General features: G+C 26.5%; 3 protein-coding genes across 3 annotated transcripts in view; all 3 read left to right on the top strand.

Annotated features, from left to right (window-relative positions):
* LOC105363013 (multidrug resistance-associated protein 1-like) overlaps positions 1 to 11,452 on the top strand; it is a 26,101-nt gene extending 14,649 nt beyond the window's left edge. The window contains 6 exon segments of the mRNA XM_011500582.1: positions 1,957 to 2,177; positions 7,225 to 7,514; positions 8,145 to 8,271; positions 9,045 to 9,567; positions 10,604 to 10,850; positions 10,978 to 11,452. Coding sequence (XP_011498884.1) covers positions 1,957 to 2,177; positions 7,225 to 7,514; positions 8,145 to 8,271; positions 9,045 to 9,567; positions 10,604 to 10,850; positions 10,978 to 11,095 — 1,526 coding nt within the window. The 3' untranslated portion in view covers positions 11,096 to 11,452.
* Positions 11,453 to 14,809: 3,357 nt separating this feature from the next.
* LOC105362812 (uncharacterized) lies at positions 14,810 to 16,058 on the top strand. The gene is made up of 5 exons (XM_011500305.1): positions 14,810 to 14,946; positions 15,030 to 15,286; positions 15,386 to 15,569; positions 15,656 to 15,760; positions 15,853 to 16,058. The coding sequence occupies exons 1-5, from the start codon at positions 14,883 to 14,885 to the stop codon at positions 15,951 to 15,953; spliced, it is 711 nt and encodes a 236-aa protein (XP_011498607.1). The 5' UTR covers positions 14,810 to 14,882; the 3' UTR covers positions 15,954 to 16,058.
* Positions 16,059 to 18,005: 1,947 nt separating this feature from the next.
* On the top strand, positions 18,006 to 19,750 carry LOC105362811 (protein AAR2 homolog). The gene is made up of 5 exons (XM_011500304.1): positions 18,006 to 18,425; positions 18,498 to 18,613; positions 18,726 to 18,879; positions 18,952 to 19,227; positions 19,307 to 19,750. Exons 1-5 carry the CDS (start codon positions 18,238 to 18,240, stop codon positions 19,713 to 19,715), a joined length of 1,143 nt encoding a protein of 380 aa, XP_011498606.1. The 5' UTR covers positions 18,006 to 18,237; the 3' UTR covers positions 19,716 to 19,750.
* Positions 19,751 to 19,918: the final 168 nt, after the last annotated feature.

The following is a 19,918-nucleotide window of genomic DNA, read 5'->3' as shown; positions in this document are numbered from 1 at the left end:
TTTTTTTTTTTTTTTTTTTTTTTTTTCAGATTATGCAAGAAACATTACATACGTAATAAGTCGCATAAATGACAATATGTATATATACTTAAATTTTTCATTCCTTTTAGTATCTTTGATCGAGTTATAAACGACAAAATGATAAATATAGGTTTTGGCTCTGATTCTGTGTCTATAATAAATTCAAAATTCTTATTCATAATTGATTCTTTTAAATGAAAATAATTGATTAGTAAAATTTGGTCGACAACATAATGATAATGATGATGGTGATGATTATGATGATGATGACGACGACGACGACGACGACGACGACGACGACGATGATGATGATGATGATGATGATGATCATGATGATGATGATACTTGATAGTGCATTAAATAAAGCATGTAAAAAGATATTATTTTTGAGATCATTGAAATGCCTGTGAGTGACATGTCAAATTATTTCTGATTGTGGATAATCAAGAAATTCATTGGAATCAATTAAGGACACAATTATACAACAATGTTTAAAGGGTCATGGTCAGATAATAGAAAGTTACTTGCTTATGCTTGAAAATATCTCTTTCTCTCTTTCTTTCTCTCTGTTTTTACACTTGATTACTGACATTCATATGCCTTTATTATTAAGTTTCTTCTAGCTCTTACAAAGTTTTTTTTAGAGAAGATCCACGCTGCTTGATTGTTTTATTGAATATCACTGACATAAAAGAACATCAATAATATAAACCGTTGGGACTATTTTTAATCTGTATATTTTTATCCGTATTATTAGTTCTTAAATTCGTAAGCCTTCAATTTGTTATTAAAATAACATAAATAACGATATTTGCCATTTGTAAGATTGCATTGAAGTTATCAAGGATCGAGGAATTGTTTTTGAAAATATTTTTAAACTTTAACGAGCGCTAACATAAAATGTAAAAATCATGGCTAAAGTATCCCGTAATTAGAGATATTCTACGATAAACTTTACGTTCAATTTGCGCTACCTATGGGAGAGAATTACATTTGCATTTATCGTGCCATTTATTGCAATAAAACTCACGATAAATATCTTGGATATAGTCGTTAGAGAGACTCCGAGTAATTAAGTAATTAACAATTGTCATAATGTAGTTGGACTTTGTATCTCGTTGCTATTCAATGAGCTTTGTTAAAAATATCTTATCTCTCGCGGCATTTCTTCTTTGCTTTCGTTTACTAGCGATGTAAGGATGATAGCATGCAACAGCAAACTTCACCCCCTGCATAATGCAATCTAACCCTTGCGAGTAACGAATGATTTGAAAGGACAAAAACGCCAAAATAACGTATAAATATTATGCATGTTTTGCGCCAACCATTTTTTACTGGGTTTGGAGGAGCAACAAACTTTTTTTTTCTTTTTTCATTTTCTTTTTCTTTTACACATATATATATGACGTTTCACCACCTTCCTCCCGTCATATTTAATCGAAATCCATAATGCACTTACATTCGTACAGCTTTATTTTTTTTGTTCATTCTCTCTTTCTCTCTCTCTCTCTCTCTCTCTCTCTCTCTCTCTCTCTCTCTCTGTCTCTTTCTCTCTCCGTCTCTTTCTCTCTCCATTTCTTTTTTCATTTTCATATGTATATATATATATATATAATTTTCAAACGCAAACTTTTTTCCTCGATCCTCGTCAACACGTATTTCGTCATGCAATTTATGCGCATCCAGCCTAACGAGTTGACGAGTTGAGCCATAATATTGAGAAAAAAAAAACATAAATGAGGAACAAGCAATGAGCGAGACTGAATAAGCGATAGGCATTTAAATCGTGGATGCGGTAACACGTCGAGAGGGCTACGGAGAATCGAGGATAAATGTAAAAAAAACAAAACAAAAATATATCAATGAATTTGTGGAGTAGTGATAATGCCTGACTGGATAAAATGACGAGCCGGCACCACGTGTCTAATGTTGTAGCGGTGACGAGCTTTTTCTGTGATTTGGCTCCGCAATTGGGCTGTTGGCTGGCCACACGTCAAATGCACATCGTCATGCTGGGCGGAGTGATGCGTGCCCCGCTGACCTTTTTTGACACAACACCCATCGGTCGTATTATCTCCAGGTTCGCTAAGGACGTCGATGTCCTGGACACGTCTCTCCCCCAACAAATTTCTGATAGCATCTATTGTACTTTCGAGGTAATTCTAATCAACAAGCATGCGATAACGACGACAACTATTTTTATAATAGAGGCCAGCGTTAAATCTTGCTGTTTAATTGCGTTAATTGTTATAGGTGTTTATGATAATACGCAATTTTTATCCATTTTTTGCCTCTTCTCTGCCCTGGTAGAAGAAAGTTGGTGTCTACTGGTATTTTCGTACTTTGGCTTCCAATTAGCTAAACCATGATCGATAATGTTCGCATGATCAAAGTAAATATCTAATTCGTTGTAAGCTCTCGTAATTGTTGCTGCACTTGGTTGAAAATGTACTCAATGGCTCTTATAAAATCGATAAAGTAATGCTCAGAGGTTGATTTAGGCACTCTCGCATCCAAAAACTATTATTATTCGATTTTGGCAAACTTTGGAAAGAACGCTCCGTATTTGGTGATTGTAATGCCAAAAACCAGGATTTCAACTATTTTGCACGAACTTTTTTCTATCAGGGTGTTAGCTATTAATTTTGGGAAATTAGTAGATGCAATTTAAGGAGGTTGGTGGGCTATATGGCACTGGACGTATGCGAGTTTCCTTTATGAGCATTATTGTTTGCCATGCACCACCCCGCTCGTTATTGGCAATTTTTGTTATCATTGCTGTTTTATGATTTATCATTTTAAAACGAAATCGAAGTAACTATTTTAAATTATTAAGCGCCTAGTTAAATACATTAAGTGTCTGTTACATGTTTGTCTTGGTTCAGGTTCTGTAATTACTAACAATTACATCGGCTTCGATTAATGGCTTTTAAATTACTTAATAAATCGATTGAGTGTGCTGTCCTATCAATCTATTTATCTATCGATCGATCGATCTACGGATAATAGCTTATACGTAGTTGTCTTTAAAGAAACTTCGTAGACAAAATGTAAGGATATATCCATTCAAATTAAAATTTCTGCCTTTAATTTTTTTTTTTGTAAGCTTTTGTTTAAAAATAATAATTACCAAGGTCCAATGTTTTCTCAGATGCATCAACCTCTTTAATATTGATTTTATACTAATTTCTTAATATGAATTTTATGAATCAATAATCTGGTAAGTTTGTTTCGGACAAGTAGATAAAATGAGATTTTGGTAAATGTAATACATATATATATTTTTAAAGCGCATATCAAAAGTTGTAAGCCATTGGCAAATATTTTTATTGCAATTATACGTTATGTTAAAAAGCTAAATTTTGATTATGTAATGTAATTTCAAAGAGTATTCATATTTAGATAAAAGCATTGTATTCAAATTTCATTAGAAACTGCACACAATAAATAAATTTAAGGTATATATATATATATATATATATATATATATATATATATACGTAGGTTAAGTTTACGTTTTAACTATCTTTATAATGGTATTGAAATATCTTTAAAAAGTCATAAAACATTTATTAAATTTCTTTAAAAAGATTATTCTTTCTAAACTATTTATTTATTTTTTGAAGATCTATTTCAATCTGCAATTTGTCATATATTGTTGAAATATTTAAACCATTGAATATGTTTATATAATTTTAATTAATTTCTTTTTACCTGAAAATGATTTGTTTTCAATTATTTAAATAATTATTTTTAAAATAATAGTATTTGCAGAGGAATTTATATTGTTTAACGGATTAAACTCATTAAACTTTATGTGATATTAAGTGAGCAGTTAAATTAAAATTAAACTAATTTTTTAATTTCTATTCGGCGATTGTTACACATAATGAAATATGGCTGAAACATCATTTGTTTAATATAAATTTTTTTTTTCAATTTACCAAAATTTATTAGTACAGCTTACCAAAAAATTTCTTTATTATTCCTTTTTTCTATTCTTATTTTTTTTTTTTTTTTTTTTTTTTTTTTTTTTTTTAATATTTTATATCGTGAATGTTTTCAATTATTTAAAAAATCGCCTATATAAGATATATAGATAATTCTCACATTATTGAGAATAGTAAGAGTTCAAATTGTGCTTTATTATTTAAATATTTTTTTTATTAATCGATACAATAATATCATCGATAAACTACGTAATTTATCACTATTGTATGATTAAATATACATCATAATTGTGTTGCGAACAACGTACAATAAAAGAAATCAGTACTTGTATAATTGTGTCCATCATATTGGTTTTTCTTGCGTGTAAAAAATATTTTCACTTCTTTTGTTTCTTTTTTTAATGTATATATATGTAGAAATCAGAAAACGTTTATTTGTTATTAGCATTCACTTTAACAAGTCCTTGTTGGTGGGCCGGATACATTCTCGATTATAAATAATATTTTAACATTATTGTGGTTCATTAATTTATTTTCATACAATTTCTGGTTAAATCAGCACGATGTTTTCTTTCAAGTTGCTTTGAAGCTTATCTCACTATTTCATTTCACTTCTTAAAGGGAATATTTTTCCTCAACTCATGTTATTGAATAAGTAAGAGCGTTATCAATTGACATGCACAATATAATTGAATTATTGAATTTCATAGGATGAAAATTTATCTATTATTATTATGAAATTTTATTCAAAAAAAAAAATAAAAAAAAAAATAAAAAAAAAATGGTCAACGCTCCTATTGTTTTTCATTTGAGTAAATAATTTTATTTTTTTACTCAATCATAAACGAAGAGAAATTTTATTTTATAAAGGATTAATATAAAAAAGATTATTACATGCCATAAAAATAATTATTATAATCGTAATTGAATGTATAATTTTTATTCATCGAAGTTTCGATATATTTGATTTTCGTGATTAAAAAAATATATATTTATAGTTAAAAATTACATGAATATAAATGTTTTATTTCACCAATAGTTCGTTTGACAACAATGTTTTGATAATTCCCCCAATTAACCAAGTAGATAGTAGATCATTATTTCTAATTATTTCTTGCAAATTTTTCACTTGTAATCTAATAAAATGCTTTATAGAAATCTTATTGCCTTGGAATGGTTTATCTTAGAATTCCATTCTAAAAATTAAAAAATTATGTAAAGATTGTGTGAATATTATTAACATTCTAACACACTTCTTTGCTAAATATTTCATTATCATAGAAAAAGTAATTTCAATAAATTCCTATTCAAAGTATTACTACAAATCTTCTAATATTAATAAATTAATGCTTAATAAAATATTGTAAATATATAAAGGCTTGCTAGCTTTTACAAAATAACGATTGATTTCAGTGAACCATCAATCTTCCTCTTATAAAAGATTCATATACGTTAAAAATAATAAAATAAATTATATCCGTTACAAATATGTATATGAATTATTAATTTGTTTATCTCTATGTCTCAATATTTTTTTTATTTTTTTATTTTTTGTTTTTTCAAACGAATTAATTATTATATTAGAAAAAAAAACTACCCAATGTATGATTGAACAGTAAAATTAATTAAATTATTTATTACATATTATTATATTTTTAAGACAATCATTTAATAATAGAAATAAGTAAATAAGTAAATAAGTAATTATCAAATAAATAAAATAAATAACTTCAAAATTGGCCTTTCTTCGGAATAATTCTAAAAATCTACAATAAAAACATAATTAACGATAAAATAGATATTAATAATTTTTATTTTTTTTTTTTTTTTTTTTTTTTTTTTTTTTTTTTTTTTTTTTTTTTTTTTTTTAATTTAAATACAATTCTGTAAAATATTCGATACAATACTAATGTTATGATAATCCAATATAAACAAATAAATATTTAAAAATAATGATGATATGAAAAAAAAACAAAAAATTATGTAATATCTGAAATTTTGATAAGATTCAATAATTTTTATTTTATATATTTTTCAATTGACGTTCTTGGATTTTAGTTGTTCTTTAAAATGAAAATATTATTAAACTGTCCATTTAATATTATAGACACGTTACATGATCTTTTATCAAATAAATTTCGGAAGGTAGGTTACTTGATTTTCTAAGCTTTTGTTTACGTTTGGTTCAAATTATTTAATGTTTTACATAAATGAAAATGATATTTTAATTGCACATTCCTTTTAAGACCATAAAAAATCTTACATAATTTTTTTTATAATTATTAATAAATATAAATAAAAAATTCTGTTATCACTAAATTACTTTAACTATTGGTGTAAAATAAGAAATTCTTATTAATTTTTTAAATAAGTAATACGAAGGTTTTTATCAAGAATATATTATGAAGAATTAAATAATTATTTTTTTGTGTTCTAAAATTTTGTTTTGTACATCATAAAATTTCTCTCCGATTACGAAGTGCAGTGTCGTCAGCTTTGAAAATTATAATATCGTACAAATGATCCATTTTTCATCATTAAATTGACTTTGAATAACATTTATTTACAAGTTTGTCGTTTTATCATTAATAAATTAAATTTTAATACTCATAAAGTTATGTAATTTATAACATAACGTACAATGATTGTTTGTAATTTGTGCGATATTCAAACATTGCTTTAATTGTTCATTTTTGTTTTTTTTTTATCGTAAGGTACGACTGTTTTAAATATTTATTTAATCATTATTGCTCATATGTAAATCATGCCACGTTTAATTTTAATACTTTAATTCTTAAAAATCATTGACAGTTAATTCTGTAGTGTTTGATGATCGTGAAAATTTGATATCAACAAATACTCCGTATATGTTAAAAAATATATTAACATATACTGTATTTATATATCTAAACAAAAATTATTAGATCCTAACTAAACGACACTTTCTTTTTATATTTTATTTTATTGTTATATTTATCATAAAATTTTGTCTGTTCACTGATATAAGACAATTATTTGTTAAAATAAAAATAAAAACAAAAATGGATGAAAAGGGAATAAAAATATTTTATTAATAATTTGTTGAATGAGAAAATCTCATGAATTTTGCGATTTGATCATAATTTTTTAAACTTGTTTAATAATATAGATTATCCAACAAAAGTATACACTAATTATATAAAAAAAAATGTCTTTTTCCTCCCAATCTTATAGTTATTTGAGGAGCAGTTTTAAAGCAAAGTTCATGTTTCAGGTGATCGCCACCCTTGTCGTCATCAGTTACAGTACACCAGTTTTCATAACCGTAATATTGCCCATAGGAATCATTTATTACTTTATTCAGCGTTTTTACGTCGCTTCATCGCGCCAGTTGAAACGTTTGGAGTCAGTCTCGAGATCGCCAATTTATTCACACTTTGGCGAATCAGTGACTGGAGCTCAGACAATTCGGGCATACGGAGTTCAGGACAGATTTATTCGAGAATCGGAGAGTAGAGTTGATTTCAATCAAGTTTGTTATTACCCCAGTATTATTGCTAACAGGTAAAATTATACAATATTGCCAGTACAATAGAGATACGTTAAAAAAAAAAAAAGAAAAAACGACCATTGATTGATATTAGTCGTAAGGAAATATATAATTCATTGTGAATAGTATCATTGTTATTGTTATTAGTACGATATTATAAATAATAAAGTAAGCGTAATGTAAAATGCATGTAATAAATTAATCGAGCAACTTTTGTGGCAATTTTTGTAAATTGAAACATTCTCCTTAGTATAGAAGCCCATTAAAAACTTAATTTTTTTTGTTTTATATTTCGCCATTATTCGTGTATTATTTTTTTACCATTCATATTCGATAATCCATTTGTTATTTTCTATCGATATAAATAAAATATCATATATATATATATATATATATATCATGATCGTTTCATGATAATTTCTAATGTTTTTATCTTGTTATTAGTATAGCTTTCAAACGAGAATTTTCACTACGTTTTTTCTGGTAATCTCAAAAGATATCTTTCGCCTAAAATGTAAAACTATATAATTATATCTAGAATAAAAGCTCAACAATTTGTTTGTATATATGAATTTCGTTTTATTAATTAATTGTATACGTATTATTAATGTTATATTTTTTATAATATTGTGTTGGATACATAGATGGTTGGCAATAAGATTAGAAATGGTGGGAAATTTTATCATTTTCTTTGCTGCGCTATTCGCTGTGTTGGGCAGAAACACAATGAATGCTGGACTCGTTGGATTATCAATAAGTTATGCTTTACAAGTAAGTATACTCGTGTGTTAGTGAATATATAAGCAGATACTCCTTATCTTAGATATTTTTAAAAATTGTAACAAATGGTAATTACATTTTGCGAGAAAATGAATATTAAAATTCTTCCACATACTAATAGTGAAAGCTAAAAATAATTATTTATACCGGAACTAAATATGATTTATTAGAGGTTAATTTTCTTTTCGTAAAAACGTAGAAGCGTTGACGCGTATTTAAAAGTTCATGGACGAAAAAGAACTTACGAATTGTATATTTATTATTCGTAAAGCTTTAATGAATTAACATATTTCTCAATTTAAATGACTAATTTATTATTGAATGTATACAATAAATTCATAGTATAATATAACCCAGACTATAAAAGAAATTCGAAGCAATTTTAAGGATCTTTTAACGATCATATCCATATAACTTTTATACTCTAGCAAAAATTTTGTAATTAAATCGTTGTAAAAATCGGATAATTAATCTAAAGAAAAGTGCAATTTTTTCTATCGATATTCAATCTATAAAAGAAAACTTAGAAATAAATATTATTTATAGTAAAAAGGATAATAAAACCTTTTTTTTTTTTTTACATAAAGAACAAAGCTACGCCATTGTTCGTAATTATTAATTGCGTGATAATGTAGGAAAAATATTAAATCTATTACCAGTAGCCATGTAATTATTAGTTTTTAAAATTATAGATAAAAATCAATCGACGGCCTGTCGTCCTATACATTATATTAATTAAATTTGGCTTGGCATTCGAATTTTAGATAACGCAAACATTAAATTGGCTTGTGCGAATGACCTCGGATGTGGAGACGAACATAGTGGCGGTTGAGAGAATCAAAGAGTATGGTGAAACGCCCCAAGAGGCTGCCTGGGATATTTGTGAGAATGATCCAGCCAAAGATTGGCCGGCGCGTGGGAGTGTCGAATTCCAAGATTTCAAAGTACGCTACAGAGAAGGACTGGATTTGGTGCTCAACGGACTTTCCTTTAACGTTAAGGGCGGCGAGAAAATCGGTATCGTTGGGAGAACTGGTGCTGGAAAATCATCCTTAACTCTCGCTCTATTCCGTATTATCGAAGCTGCTGGCGGCAAGATCCTTATTGATAACGTGGATATTTCTAAACTGGGTCTTCATACGTTGAGATCTCGGCTGACTATCATACCGCAGGATCCTGTACTGTTCTCTGGTAGCTTGAGACTGAATTTGGATCCATTCCAGAAAAGTTCGGACGATGATTTGTGGAGAGCTCTGACACATGCTCATCTGAAAGAATTCGTTAAAAGTAAAGTATTATTATAAATTGATTTTTCAATAAGGAAAATTACGCATGTTGGTTGATTAGATGAGGAGTGCATGTTTTATTAATTTGACCTTTTAATAAACTATTAGTAATACGTAATGTAGTTGATATTAAGAATTTAGGAATTATTTGGAAAATGAATTGACAATAAATTGAAAAATATTTGGGAAATGGCCTAGCTTATTTTATCTATTTATTTATATGTCAGTTGCATGTTATTTTTATTTTTATTTTAAAGTAAAATTTTTTCTTTCCTTAATTTTCCCATTCAATTCTATAGTAAATACTAAATACATATAGTATGTAGAATATTGAGTAAATCTTTTTTTTTTTTTTTTTTTTTTTTTTTTTTTTTTTTTTTTTTTTTTTTTTTTTTAAATAAATGTATCCTTAAATACCATAAAATATCTTCTGCTAATCATTGGTTTATGTATATAATATTTAATAAAATTTTCAATTAATTTACATTTTAACTATAATCATATGGTATAAAAGTTTTTAAGGATTTTTACTGGCATTGTTAATCATTTTCATTAAATTAAAAATCATCAACCACTCAAAATTAGCATTATCAATTTTTACCATAAATTTATTTTATTTTCATGAAATTTTGATTACATCAACTGTAATTATATTTAACCATAATTATATTTAAATTTAAATATCTTTAGAAAATGAATCTAGTCATTTTCCCCACAGAAACTATTTATTACATAAATCATTCGTTATTTGTCGTTTGATGAAATTCATGTTTGATAAGAAAATTGCTGATAAGTAGGGAATATATAATATATTATGTGCTTAAATCAATGTGAAATTAAATAAAATTTTGTATTATTTATTTAGAAAGCTCTAACATAAAAATAATACTGACTTGATTATTTTAAATTTTTGTATAAAAACAAAAACAAAAGAAAAAAGATGACAGAAAACTTGATGTGCATGAGAATCGTTAATGTTTGTGTTATTCGTTATTATTATAATATTCTATTTTTACAAGATATAACGCTTTATATAGGTCTACCAAGTGGTTTGTCTCATGAAGTGACCGAAGGTGGGGACAACTTGAGCGTTGGTCAAAGACAACTAATTTGTTTGGCAAGAGCCTTACTAAGGAAAACGAAAGTATTGATTTTGGACGAAGCGACGGCTGCGGTAGATCTTGAAACTGATGATCTGATACAAAGGACAATCCGAGAAGAATTTAAAGATTGTACAGTTCTCACTATTGCTCATAGGCTTAATACTATACTGGATTCAGACAGGTAAGAAAAAAGTAGAATTAAATTAATTCTAATTCACAAGTAGCGCCAGCCAGCAAGTCCATAAGAGCCATTGCTCAATGACAAATTTATACAAAGATAATAAAATAATGTCCTTTTAAATTTGCAGGGTTATAGTTTTAGACAAAGGTTCAATCGTCGAGTTTGATTCACCTGATATATTACTTCAAAAACCAGATAGCTCCTTCTACAGTATGGCCAAGGATGCTGGATTAACTTTATCATAAAATGTGCCCCTAGATTCGGTCGATTAAACGAATATTCGATATGACTTAGGAGTTTATTGATTGTAGTAATGATCTACATAATGTTCTTAAATTTCAAAACTATTCTTTCAATTAGGATCGAACAATTGATTTACCGGAATTTCAGTAGCGTTTAGTTTTAGACAAGATATTACGTCGCATCAAACATTGTTACAATATTTTTGCTTATAACTTGCATACGTAAATCAAGTCATTTATCTACTGCCAACTACAATCAAGTTAATATATAATTGTTATTAATTCAATGCCTAAGCGAATGAAAGATCAATATGTAAAATGACGCTACAAGTTTGGTACAATTTTTTACGTTTACTTAATTTAATATTAAGGTTATTGTATTAAAAATTCGTATAAAGAATAATTTTAAATTTTTAAATTAATCATTTCATTATTGTTGTTTTTTTTTTGTTTTTTTTTTGTTTTTTTTTTTGTTTTTTTTGTTTTGTTTTGTGTGCGAGTGCGTGCGTGTTGTTTTTTAAAAAAAAAAAAATTTTTTTAATTTTTTTTTTTTTTTTTTTTTTTAATGTAATTGTATAATTATCGTATAATTCAAATTTAATATTCAAAGTGTTATCGCACGATAACAGTATAAACATTTTTTTTGTACTTATTTCCTTATAATGATAGTTGCCTAAAAATATAATACCAAAAACTAATTAGGTATCTAAATACTTAATTAGTTTTTTTATATTTTATACACAATCCCAATGTAAAACGAATTTACAAAAATTTGTTTTTCATACTTTTAGCATTGGGTCTAAAAACATAAAGTACTTAAATTATTGCACTTAATTTTTTTATAAAACTTTATAAATAACACTCAAAAGCCTTAAACAGTCATTCAATTTTTTCATATTGCTACAAGTATCATAAAAATTATATCATCTCTTAATGATAATGCTACTTACCTCATTTAAGCATTAAATATTTGAACAAATTTGTATTGCGCTGTTTCAATTCGGCAGAATTTAAGATACAATACATTACAATGATTAATTAATAAGTTCGTGAAAATGTGTATAATAATTCTTCGAATTGCTGTTTTCATTTTGTAATGTATGATACTACAGTTACTTAATCATATTAGTTAATGCATTTCCGACACTTATGCAATGCATAATATGTTTTGTACTTGTATTAAATTAAAATTGCATTACCACGAGGAAATGTTGAGAAATGATGCATTGTAATATCAAAAATTATTTTACAATTTATATAAAAGCAAATGTGCACGAAAATTATGGTTATTTTTTATAATTACGAATGGATATATAATAAAATCTTGATAGGATTTTATCGGTGGTTAAAGAAATATTACATAAATATAATACACAATAAAAAAGTCATTTTGAAGAAATATTTATTTTCTTCGCTATTTAATTATTTTATGTTGCGTCGATATACCATCTCTAAAATCCTGCGCTGTCCATTCTCTTATAATCAAATGAAAGTTTAAACATTGTAAGTTAGTAATAACGATCGACCCTATAATATCTCCTAGATCTGAGACAAAAAGCAACTACTATACTATGAATTATCAAGTAAACGTAAAAACTGGTATTAGCATTAAATCAAAACTATTCAACGATTGAAAAGAATAAAATAGCATGTTTTGTAAATAATGCTTCCAAGTTTAAACTTTGCTATAGCGAGCGATTTGTATTTGTCTAGCATTTTATTACTTAATGTAAAATAGTTGAATTTTATTTTCATCGAAAATTACAATTAATAAAAAAGCAAGTATTCAATAATGTATAGTCGAATGTGTACGAAATTGCAAAAAAAAAAAAAAAAAAAAAAAAAATTATTGAGTAAACCAGATGCATAAAAGTTGCAGAGCTATGCACATACATGGGATAAGTGCCTTTTTGTAAGAATGATTTACGAATATCGGATGTATATGGTATCTTTACGATGCCGTGCATACGTATGTTACAAAAAAACAAAAACAAAAACAAACAAGAAAAAAAAAATTTAAAGAAGTTTGGATGATGTTAGCGTTGACGATGAAAAAACAACTTTGCATACTAAAAAAAACTGCCGTTCATTGAATACTTCATTTTTCAATTTCAACCATACATTCCTTATATAATCAGTTGCTTTATTAATTTTTTGTGGCCTTGTAAGTATAATATATTAAATTTTACATGGATATGCATTGTTTTACAATATGGCTTTTTGCCATTAGATATTTAACATATTTAACAATTTTTAAAATTAAACAAATATGTGTAACAATATTAACAGCGAGAAAGAAACTTAAAGATCAATAAGATTGGTTTTGTTAATTAAATATTTAAATCATGTTTTTTTTTTTTTTTTTTTTTATTTCTTTCTCTCTTTAATACAGCATCTTTAATTTGCCAGAGAATAATTACAAAATAAATATTTCTTACTCTAATGATCATACTAATAAATTTGAGGATAGATGATAAATATGTTATCAAATTATTTTTATAATATTAGATATTTATCAAATCTGTAGTCGTATGATAGATGCCAACGAAGCTATAAATGTTCATACATTTCGATTAATGTATATAAATGAAATTTTGATTTATTAACAAGTCATCGTAGACTTGTTTTTATTTTCATTCATTCGCATCTAAGATTCTTCAATTACAATTTGCAAAAAAAAAAAATGTAAATTAAATTTTTATCACAATGATATAGCAATATGATAAGTATATTGTTATTAAGGTTTGTTGAAAAACTATTATTTTAAAAAAATTCTATTGACTTATTATAAATTAGGGACATTCTATTATACGTTGACGTATAATGTTGCTTTTTCCACTTTGAGCACAAAATTCTATATCATATTTCTCAAGATATTTTATAATTATTTCTTTTTTAGATATAAGAATATTTTATTAATAATTGTTAATTCAGATATTGATTTTATACATAGTTTTACAATTGATTACAAATTTATAGTAGGATATTTGAAAATATTAAGCACACTACATAATTTAAAACCACAAATAAATAATAATGCACTAGTGAACAAACAATCATTTATAAAAGTGTTAATGAATAGGCGTGAAACTTAATAATTGTTTTTATTTTTGTTCTACCCCCTCCCCTGCCCCGCCATGCCACGCCACGCCGCGCCGCCGCCGCCACTAATCATTAACTGTTAAATGACATATATTCATAATATTAAGAAATATATATTTTTATTTTCAAGTATCTATATCGTATGTATTTATTTTATATTAATGTACACATTAGAGCTTACATTTTTAATGTTGGAAAAACTAATTTTTCTCGTCTTTGATATATAAAATATATAAAAATCCCTAGTTTTAAACGTTCGCGCCAAATTCTTATTACACCGCCTCAATCCAATCGTATATGTTCATTTTTATGCTACACACTATTACATAATTTTCAACCAATGAAAATGTTTAAATATTAAATCGAAATATCTGATTGGCGATAAATGTCAATAATTTGTATGATTGATGAAATCAAATGTTTGACCAGTTAACGACGGTTGAAGAGATTTGTTTAGTTAAAAGAGAATCGTTGTTAGATGTTTATTTATGCGAGTGATGAGATAATTGTAATTGTAAATGAATTTGTAGAGGATAAGTTAAAATAGGGATACTTTAATTCATTATTTTTCTTAAGTATTTTTTTTTTTTATTTTGTGACGGTTTAGTATTGGAAACAAAAAATTTTGTTTAAATATTTGATAGTTTTCGGATAAATTATTAGTAATTAAACAATAATTACGGTTGAAATGGCCGGACTCTTCAGTATATTTAACGAAGCAGAAAATAATACGAATTTGTCCTTAAGTAAAGGTAAGCTATTCATGCTTTTAAAATAAATCCATATAAGCTTATATATTCTATACATATAATATTTATTAACAATAATTATTTAGGGAAGGAAGCTCAGTTACATGTGTCCTCCAAAATGAAATTCCATGGAAATGTATCAACACCAGCCAAAATTTTTACACATTCACAGAATAAACCTAAAGGCCTGTCTATTCGTTCTAAATCAGATCTTAATATTTCTTCTACGCATAATTCAGAATCAAGTAAATTAAATTCAAAAGAGTGTCTAAAATCACAATCTAATAAACAAAGTACACCTAATAAACAGGCCATATTACCAATAAAAACAAAAATGGCAAAGGTATTTAGCTGCATCGAGAGCCGTTGTTTTAATTAATTGATATTAAAGCGTACTGTTTACATGCAATTTATTGTACACAGTGATCTTTTATTTGTATAGAATAAGTCTTTTGAGAATATAATTGGGAAAAAATTATCGCCAAAAATCTCATCACCAATAATGCAAAATGTTGTGGATAATTTTGTATTTAGAAAACCAGAAGCACCTAAGCAGCCAAAAAAACTAATTAAATGTTCGGAGCCAGAAAATTTGGCCTATTATTTTGATCACAACAAGCATATGAGTGAATATAATAATTTAAATTAATCATATAATATTATATTATCATTGTTATTAAAAAAAAAAAAATTTTTTTAATTATCATTTTAGATGAAGAAATGGATAGTATATTTAACGAAGAGCGTAGGTTATTAAGAGCTGCAAGGAAATTGGATGAATCGAATCCACCTTGCGACGATGAAGGGTTTATTTCTGGTAAGATGGAGTTAAAAAAAAAAAAAAAAATTTAATCTATTGCTTATTGCGTATAATGTATGTATCTGTCAATCTTGCTTTATTATACTCAGGTTCTGAAATTGATTTTTTTGAAATTCATAGTGAAATCAGTTCATCAAAATCCACTTTAAGAGATGTCGAACTCCCAGAAATCTCTGATATCGAAGACTAAATTAATATTGTATTCTTAAATCAAGAATAATGTATACTCATCGTTTAAATGTAATGTAGCATTTGCATTATTTATAAATACTAAATAATGAATTGCGATATGTGAAAATTTATGCTAATATTATTTCATAACTGAAGGTCAAAAATTTTCCATTAAATCAAATGTTGCTATTTTTAAAACAAGCGTTAATTTAAAAAGTTGAATTAATTTATATTTACATTTACATTAGTTATAGTTTTATTAAAATTTTACTTTATTTAATAATGAAAAATAAAAATTTGTAAATTGATAAAAATATATGAATCCAATAATCTTAATGTTAATTATTAAATATTTATAAATTTTAATTGAAAGTGAAACTTTGAATGTATATTTTGAAACATCGTTTAGTATTATTTACTGTAAGAACATGTAAATTATCAATTACGTTTGTAACTAATAAACGAGCATGTGTTGTATATAAAGTTAATAACTTCAAGGAAACATGTGAATTTTATATTTAAATAGTCTTCCTCTATTAATATAATTAACCTTGAGTAATAAGGATTTGAATGAGTTTTAATTTACGTTATCATAATTAGTTTTTAAAAAAGAAATCATTTATTGATAAGTCATTTGAATTTATAATAAATAATAGAGTAAATATTAATTCGATAGGAATGAAAAAAGAAAGCGTATATCGTTATTATTGTATTAACTAGTCAGTAATAATGGGAATAAATGAATTCTTGATAGACGGTAAAATATTTTTCACCTTATGCGTTGATATTACGCGTGATTTTCTATTTTAATATCGATTGTAATTAATTTTACCTAATGCTCTAGTTATTAAAAGTAACTTAAATATATTTAAATTGATGTCTATTCCGGATAAACTATTCTTATAATCGTCATTTGAAAGTAATATATATGCTTTATTAGTTCACTTGACATTTTATAATTATTATCTATCGAATAGTATTATGTAAGAATCGAACAAATGTAAATAATAATTTAATAGACAAGATCACTAAAAAGATAAGATTATAAATTTAAACGTAGCAACTGTATTTACCAAATATGTATTACCCCCTCATAAATAATCGATAAATTGAAAAAAAAGGCTTCGATTTAATATTTTTGAGAACTTATGTACATATATAAGTCGTAAAATTTAGTATCAATGAAATCATTGATAAAATTTGAGGAATAAACGTTCAAATGTTGTATTTAGTTTTTTTTTATCTCATAAATTCATACATAATATAATATTACATTTGATCGAGCGTAAATTTGAAATAAATTTTATTATTAATAATTGTCCGTTAGAGGTAGGACGAATTTACGCAGAGATTTAGCTAATTTGAAATTATTCTTTCATGCCAAGGAAAAAGTAGTCTGCAGTATAAAAATAGTTTTTTAAATTCAAACGGTTTTATCGAACAAATAAATTCATTGTTTTGTTCTATGAACATTTATTTATATATTTACAAATCAAACGATTCTTAATGTTTTCCTCAAATTACTGTTTCTATAGATAAATTTTAATAAATTTGTAATGTGAATTATATAATTTTAAGATGCCTTGTTAACAAATTTAAAATTAAAGATAATCGTTTGAAATATCATCTGTGAAATATTCAATCCTATAATCGAATTTAAATGGATTTTCAATAAAAAAATTTAATTTTCAATGTTTTTCAATAAAAGATTTTCAATGAAAATATTAGAAACGAATAACAATGGCATCCATATAAAATTAAAATAATTGTTTAGAGGATAGAGAAATACATAATTATCAATAGATCGATTAATAATAATAATAATAATAAAGTGGCTAATAATAGTTTAAAATTATTTATTTAAGTTGATTGAAAATCACAATCACTCGATAATATAATTTATATTTGAATAGTTAAAGTTTTCGAAACCCGTTTGACCATAGGAATTTATAAGAATTTTTGTCGAGGCAATGGATATCAGAAGAAGATAAAATATTCTCAAACAATAATGAAATTCAATATATCCGCTGAAATATCTAACCTACAATTTTCTACCATTAAAATACTCCTTGTTTATCAAACACTTGTGAAAGCAAAAGTGGTGAAAGTGAGGAACTAATCTAAATCAATGATAAATTATTCAAGGTTAATATCAAGTATTTTATAACAATATAATAAGCTTTAGCATTAAGATTGTGGATATTTTAAAGTGAAGTTGGTAGTCGGTATTCGAGCATCGAACGAAATTAATAAAATCACTAGTTTAAATAATCAAATAGGCGGAGAGTTATAATATATCGATAATGGCGAGCAGTAGTATTGAAATGGAGCCAAACCTTGCAAAGCAGTTATTAGTCGAAGGGGGCACATTTATTGTTCTTGATGTGCCAATTGGGACCGAGTTTGGCATTGACATTAAATCGTGGAACAGTGATGATAATTTTAAAGGTATTAAAATGATCCCACCAGGGTTCCATTTCATTCATTACAGGTAAAAATTTTTTATTACATACTTTGTAAATATTAAAAATAATAGATGTTTGTATGGGTGCTTTGTCGACAGTGCTGTGGACCAATATGGAGAATCAGCACCAAGAATTGGATTCTTTCATAATTTCAATAAAAGTGATTTCATTGTGAAACGATGGGACGCCAGCCTTGAAAGTATCAGTTCCGAATGTAGGTACTTGCAATTATTTGTAACGACCATTAAAATTGTTTATACGGCCATTATTATTATTGAGCATAAAGTGAGAAAAATAAAATATGGATGTAATTATAATTTTCAAAGCTGTTTCAGAAGAGACTGTTCAGAGATTGAAAGAAAACTTGAAGGAGCTAGATAGATTTTTAGGTGCCTATCCTTTTGATATATGGAAGCAATGGAAAGATCTTACGAATAAAATAGATAGTTCAATAGCGGAAAGATGTGCTCCGCAGTGTGGGTATGTCCGTTTCGACTCTGTTATAGATTAGAAAACGAGAGCTCGTAAAGAGTATTGGCAAATAAATTTTAGGTTCGTTAATTCTGCGTTGGAATTAGTGAATTATGACGATGCGTCTAGGCCGAGAGGCTCCGAGACTTCTAAGAAAAGAAAGCGTCAAATTGGTCTTACCGTTGAAGAGAAAGAGGAGCAATTATTACCGGATCTGAAGCCAAAGCCTGGAACCGAGCTTAGGTTAACCGAATTACCAGAAAAGTTCTATCCTGATAATGCTACGCCATCTGAAATCACAAGACATTCTTTAGATTCAAGCTACGCCTTGAATACGCTTCTCGACAAATTGAATAAGTAAGCATTGCATATTTTATAATCCAAACAAACGACGATTATATATTTATATAAATATGCATACGAATAATTTTTTCAGCCCAATGGAAGTAATTGGTGAATTACAATTGTCCTTCGTATGCTTCTTATCCGGACAAAGCCTAGAGTCGTTTGAGCACTGGAAGAAACTGTTATCCTTAATTTGCACAGCTGATTCATTAATACCCACACGGCGAGCTATATACGTTGAATTTATGAACACGTTGGATATTCAATTGCTATATGTACCGGAAGAGCTTCTTTGTGATATTGTAGCTAGTAATAATTTTGTTTACCACAATCTTCGAAAGTTATTTGCCAATATCGAATCCAATGTTGATGTGGACGATCGATTAAAATCCTTAGCCGTTAGAATGAAGAACAGGCTCACTAAAAAGTTTTTATGGGATTTCAAATATTTGCAGCAAGAAGAAGACGACGAAGCACCCGTTATAGTGTTCTTAGATTAATTACATAAATATATTTATTTTTATTTATCCGATTAATAAATGTTATACATCAACTGTATCGGCATTTGTAAATATTTAAAGTATTAAAGTATATTTTACCTTATACAATATCAATTTATATTAGCGCATAAAATAATTATTCTTCTGTTAACAAATAGTTAATAAACTTGTCATTTAGAATTGACGGTACGTAATGATTATTA

The sequence above is a fragment of the Ceratosolen solmsi genome, unplaced genomic scaffold (genome assembly GCF_000503995.2).
Source record: "Ceratosolen solmsi marchali unplaced genomic scaffold, CerSol_1.0 scaffold56, whole genome shotgun sequence".
Taxonomy (NCBI): domain Eukaryota; kingdom Metazoa; phylum Arthropoda; class Insecta; order Hymenoptera; family Agaonidae; genus Ceratosolen; species Ceratosolen solmsi.
Note: the sequence above shows the minus strand (reverse complement) of the source record. Positions and strands in the feature narration are given on the sequence as shown.